The 6,011-nt window shown below is 35.4% G+C and overlaps 1 protein-coding gene across 2 annotated transcripts in view; it reads left to right on the top strand.

Moving 5' to 3' along the window:
• The window catches only part of LOC107685749 (tetratricopeptide repeat protein 13), a 25,480-nt gene that overhangs the window by 16,027 nt on the left and 3,442 nt on the right, over positions 1-6,011 (top strand). The window contains exons 18-20 of one of the 2 annotated variants that reach the window (XM_016482451.1): positions 1,377-1,483; positions 3,615-3,750; positions 4,490-4,569. In XM_016482451.1, coding sequence (XP_016337937.1) covers positions 1,377-1,483; positions 3,615-3,750; positions 4,490-4,569 — 323 coding nt within the window. Of the gene's footprint in view, positions 1-1,373; positions 1,484-3,614; positions 3,751-4,489; positions 4,570-6,011 lie in introns of both variants that reach the window. The other variant, XM_016482449.1, reaches the window with a different exon arrangement.

Here is a 6,011-nt window from a genome sequence, read left to right as displayed (position 1 = left end):
AACCCCCCTATAATGATAAAAATCCACCCAGTGTTTTTTTTTTTTTAAATCTGTTTAAAAGTTTACCCCTTTCTCAAATCAAGCCGATCTCAGATGCCTTTCTTAATAATGTGCTAATTAGCAAGTTTCAAGATGAACGCGGCTAAAGTAAACAGTCTCTCTGAGAGCAGCTCGGAAGAGAGGTCAGCAGAGCTCATTAACATTTAAAGGAAAACGCTACAAAAACGGCTTGATCTGAAAAGAGCTGTTTTTGACAGGGAAAAACAGGTGTTTTTACACTACCATTGAGAAATTTTAACCAAACTATGTTACAGACTTTTCATTAAGACCCTAAAGAATCATAGCAACTTGTGGAAAATGGGCATCATATGACCCCTTTAAGGCTCAAGAAACATTTACTATTATTATCAATGTTGTAAACTTGTATACTAATATTTATATGGAAACCATGATAGAATTCTTTTTTGGGATTTTTACATCGGGATTCATTCATACAAGTTGAAAAGAAGAGCAGTTATTTGAAATAGAAATCTTTTGTAGCATTATAAATGTCTTTACAGTCTCAATGTAATGTGTCATTGATGTTTCCAAAGTATTATTATCTTTTAATCTTTTAAATAGCATCGTATCATGGTTTTTGCGAAACATTTGAGCAGCTAAAAATAAACATTATTTGTAGACTAAAACTGTAACTATATTATATCAACATTTTCAACATAATAAAAATAAATTATCTTGAGAACCAATTCAGCATATTAGAATGATTTCTGAAGAATCATGTGACACTGAAAACTGGAGTAATGATGCTGAAAATTCAGCTTTGATCACAGAAATAAATTACATTAAAAAATATATATATATATATTCATTTTAAAATATTACTGTCTTTACTGTAAATTATTCAAATGAATGCAGCCTTGGTATAAGGATAAGAGACTTCTTTCAGAAAAAAAAATTATTATTATTCCAAACGTTTTACCCTGTATATACTGTATAAATAATGCCATTATAAATATGTATATCTTCCTTTCTTGTAAACACCATTCATATGATAATCCAAATTATGTTCACAGAGAACAATAATGAGTGTTAGTCATAGAAACGACTAACGCCCTCAACACATGACAGTTATGAGTGTGCGTAATCTAGGATTAGGTCAGATCTGTGAGTAATGATATGAACAGCTGATTAGAGAGCCTTTGATAAACACGTGTGTAGTGATTGCTAATCTTTTTTATTTGCTGGCTCATAATTATGCTTGGCATCTGTCTTGCATTTGTGTTTATTAATAGACATATTTATTATGTTCTCACAAACCGCATGAAGAAAGACAGAGTTTTTCTTCTGTGTGTTTTTTTTTTTTATATCTGAAGCAGTTCAACAGTAAAACCAGAGACGGCTTCACAGTTAACTCTAAAGTGCCCAGTCTGAAGGATCCTGGGAAAGAATACGACGGATTCACCATCACCATCACCGGAGATCGGTGAGAATTAAACTATTCTGAAATATGATGCCTTCACAGTTCATGCTCTTTGGTGTATTTTCGGTTTATGGGATGAAGCAGGCCATGTTTTGAATTATCACAGCTTCCATATGCAGCTGTGTGAAGGGCTTTCTGGAGGTGAAGATTATTAATATGATGATTAAGTTGGTGTATGTAACGGTATGAAAATTTCTTATCACGATTATAGTGACCAAAATGATCACGGTTATCAGTATTATCACGGTATTGTTAAAATGTGCTGGAGATGTTCAAAAAGTACCGACACATAAATCACTTCACCAAGTTTTATATTTAAAAATCAACAAACAACAAATAAAATGACTTTTTGTTTGCATAATCACTAAAACAATAACATTACCAATGTTGTGCGGATTTAAATGACAACATGACTGACAACAGTTTAATAGCATGTTGAAATATCTAATGTAAATGTTCAAATAAAGCTTTGAAAAAGTTTAATTAAAAGGTAAACCTCACATTTCAGCCTTTAACTAAAGAAAAGATGTCAAAATGATAATTGATTAATACATGATTACCAGAGGTACATTCATATAATTAATTAATTAATATATTCATTTGTATGATTCCCTTAGCACTCTTTTAAAACCTCCCAGCTTTTCCTCCATGTTTTCACTCAAAACGAAACTAGTTGTTCAAATCGCGGTAATCTAATACGGTTTTAATGATAATTAAAAGATGAAACGGTAATACTAACTGTGGGGAATTTTATCATGATTTATCGTCAAACCGGTAATCGTTACATCCCTACTGTGAAGCCTTTGTTGATGATTACACCAACAAATCAATCAAATGAGTTTTGATGGCCAAAGTGGTCGTGTAATGACTGTTGGTCAATGCAACAAATTTGCGTCACCCACTTGAACCTATTATGAAGTGTATTATGAGTCTCATCTCCCATTCCCTTTAAAAGCCAGTTGCGCTCGTGCCATGGCGGATTCGCTATTTACACGGCGGGATTTACAAGCAGAAAAACTGAACGCATCTCTAGCAAGTGGTTCTGCTTGTGCGCGTAATTCTGATTCATGCAATGACTATCCATTATGACATGTAGGCATTTTATATTTATGTACACAATAATAATCTTTTACATTTTAATCCTTGAATTTTTTTTAAATGTTTGTGTGCTGCTGGGCATCCCTGTGTGTGTAATAAGCAGAGTGTACTTGCATTGTGCATTCGCCTATTGGCACATATTACTAACGCGCTCTTTAAATAACAACCAAAAAAAATAAATTGCGCCATACTTTAGACCAGGTTTTTGTTGATCAATGGCGCAGTCTATTTCAGTTGCCTCAAAATAGCAATGTGCCAGCAATGCGCCTGAACACACCTCGTTTTCAGACCAGCACGCCCATGGGCGCACAAATGGGCGCAAATGCATTTGCTATTTAAACAAAGTGGCGCAGGACGTGAAAATGATAACTGCATCGGGCTGAAACTAGCAAAAAACACTTGCATCGCGCCTGGCGCCGCATTGCGCTGGGTGTATGATAGGGCCCTTAGAATTGTGAGTTTAGCCTATATGTCAGAATTGCGAGATGTAAACTCAAAAAGTCAGAATTGTGAGATAAAAAGGTTGCTATTACCTTTTTTAAATGTTTTTATTCAGTGGCGGAAACAGGCTTCCATAAAATACCCAACTAAATTAAATTAAACAATGTTAACTAAACTTATAATTTTAAATCAAGCGCGAACATTTACTTTAAGTTGAAACAAAACATTATTACTTGTTCTTTTAAGTTGTAATAAATAATCGCAGCAATATATATATATATATATTTTTTTTTTTACAGTGAATATAAATATGTGCTACGTCATGCTAAAACCCTCTCATGGCAGTTCCATCTCTAAATCATCCCCTTTAATGAAATATTGAAGCTAAATTGTTTTTTATTTATTTATTTGATCTACATAAACGTATCAACTTAAGTAATAAAGTAGTCAACTGTACCGTTTTAGTTCTTACACGTTTCGTAGCACAAACAATGTATAAAGGCTGTTTAGCAAGTTTTTTTTTGATTACTTGATTATAGTTTCGAGCCTTATTTTGTGTCTTATGCTAATGTTTTTTTTGTTGTTTGTGTGTTAGAGTGGGGAACATGCTGTTTTCAGTAGAGACTCAGACCACAGATGAGAGGACGCAGCAGTATCAGTCAGAAATTGAAGCGCTCTATAAAGATCTCACTGCCAAAGGCAAAACACTGATGCTCTCCACTGAACTCGGGGTAAGATTAGCATCTGTCTGTCTCTGCTGAACATCGATTTCACAATCTCCTCTGTCTCCTGCTGAACCTGTAGTGTGACTGCTGGCGTGTGTTCATTAGTCACGTCTCTTGAAGCAAATAAATTCAGCATCACGTAAACGGTTCAGGAATCTGCACCTGTCTGACCTGTTACACAGAGAATCATGGGAGATCTGTGACCTGTGTGTCTCGTCTCTCACACATGCACACATGGAGAGACCCACATACACTGTTACACCCAGATGTCTTTGCCTGTATCTTTATATTACTGCATAGAGCAGCACACAGCATTTGAATTTCATGAGCAAAAACTAAGGCTTAGTGCATTCATTTAGTGTGATTAATTAATCTGTACATAGTTTCCATAAAACAAAATCCACTATTTTGCACACTTATTTTAATAAATGTGCTTGGTAAATCTTTCTGCACTCATTGCACTGTAAGTTGCTGTGGATAAAAGCATCTGCCAAATGCATAAATTACATATATAAAGCAAATATAAACATAAAATATAAAGTTAACCTGCTGATTTTTTTACTGTCATTATTACCACCATCAAATCCTTATGAATATTTGGAACCATCGGTCCTCCAATTTAATAACTATAGAACACAGACCACAGTCAGAGCAACAAAGCAAGAAGAAAAATAAATAACATACAACCTTAATATGTTATGTGTTAGTAGTATTTTTTTGCCTTTCTCTCTCTCTGTCTTTGTAGGACGCAGATACTGTGTGTAATTTAATTCTTTCTCTGGTGTATTACTTCTGTAACCTCATGCCACTCTCCAGAGGCTCCAGGTAAGAAAACAAAAAATCGTAAATAGGTGGTTGCTAGGGTTTTAGGAAGTTAAATTGATACTTTATACATAATTAGTAAAATGGCATTAAAAAGGGTAATTGCTTTTATTAGTTTAGCAAAGTTTATTTTTTTAATCCATGTCATCAGCTGTTAATATTGAAAGGTATACTTTTTAAACGGATTAAAATAGAATGAGAAAAATGATTGCATGTTTAGAAATATAATTTAAAATCCCTGTTTTACATTAAAGGGATAGTTCACCCAAAAATGAAAATTCTGTCATTAATTACTCACCCTCATATCGTTCCAAATCCGTAAGACCTTCGTTCATCTTCGGAACACAATTTAAAATATTTTTGATGGAATCTGAGAGTTCCCATAGACCGCAAGGATACTACCACGATCAAGGTCCAGGACATCATTAAAACAGTCCATGTGACATCAGTGGTTCAACCTTAATTTTACGAAGCTACGAGAATACTTTTTGTGCGCAAAGAAAACAAAAATAACGACTTTATTCAACAATTCGTCTCCTCCGCGTCACCCTGGTGCCATTTTGACAGTGTAAAGAAATACTCTTTGAGAGAAGCAGTCAATCAGTGGAAGTTAAAAGCAGATCGAAAGTGTATTTATTTCTTGTCTCATTAGTGTTTAGCGCAGTTGTCATTGCTGGGAAACGCTTGTTTTGTTTACTGTGTTGAAACGTGCTGAAGTTGCGTTTGGTCTCGTACTGTATCGCATACCTTGTCAGTGTCGTGCGCTTGCTTAGCCCTTTGTTGTGATAAACAGTAAAATGTGTTCAGCTGAATTCAATTTCCGTTTTGTCAAACGGGTATAAAAAAGGTTAGTACACCGCGGCAGCGGTCGCAACAGCCCTTGTGTGAAGCCCTCCTCGTGTATAGACCGAAGAGTGTAAAGACCATCGACTCCACCGGGCAGGGACACGGGCAAGGGACATAATATCGCTTTTGATTCATCCTCTTTTTTACACCTTGCTTCACTTCTGTTTCAGTTTTAATGACCAACTCTTACTATGTGTTTCCATATCCCTACTATTACTACCACTCGCAAATCACGCATCACACACTATAAGCAGCGCAATCCTAACAACCTGCGCACCTTGTCTATGTCTGCTAATACACTACTTTCTTTTTCTATTGGTCTCTGGAATTGTCAGTCCGCAGTAAACAAAGCAGATTTCATTACATCTATTGCTAGTCATTCAAGACTAAACCTCATGACCCTGACAGAGAAGTGGATCAAACCAGAGGACACTGCTACTCCTGCAGCACTCTCCAATAATTTCTCTTTTTCCCACACTCCCAGTCTAACTGGAAGAGGTGGAGGTACTGGTATGCTTATCTCTAATGATTGGAAATGTATTCCTTTACCTTCTCTGGGTATTAACAGCTCCTTTGAATCACATTCAGTCACTATTACC

The sequence above is a fragment of the Sinocyclocheilus anshuiensis genome, unplaced genomic scaffold (assembly GCF_001515605.1).
Source record: "Sinocyclocheilus anshuiensis isolate Anshui unplaced genomic scaffold, SAMN03320099.WGS_v1.1 scaffold617, whole genome shotgun sequence".
NCBI classification, from domain to species: domain Eukaryota; kingdom Metazoa; phylum Chordata; class Actinopteri; order Cypriniformes; family Cyprinidae; genus Sinocyclocheilus; species Sinocyclocheilus anshuiensis.
This window is presented reverse-complemented; position numbering and strand designations above follow the sequence as displayed.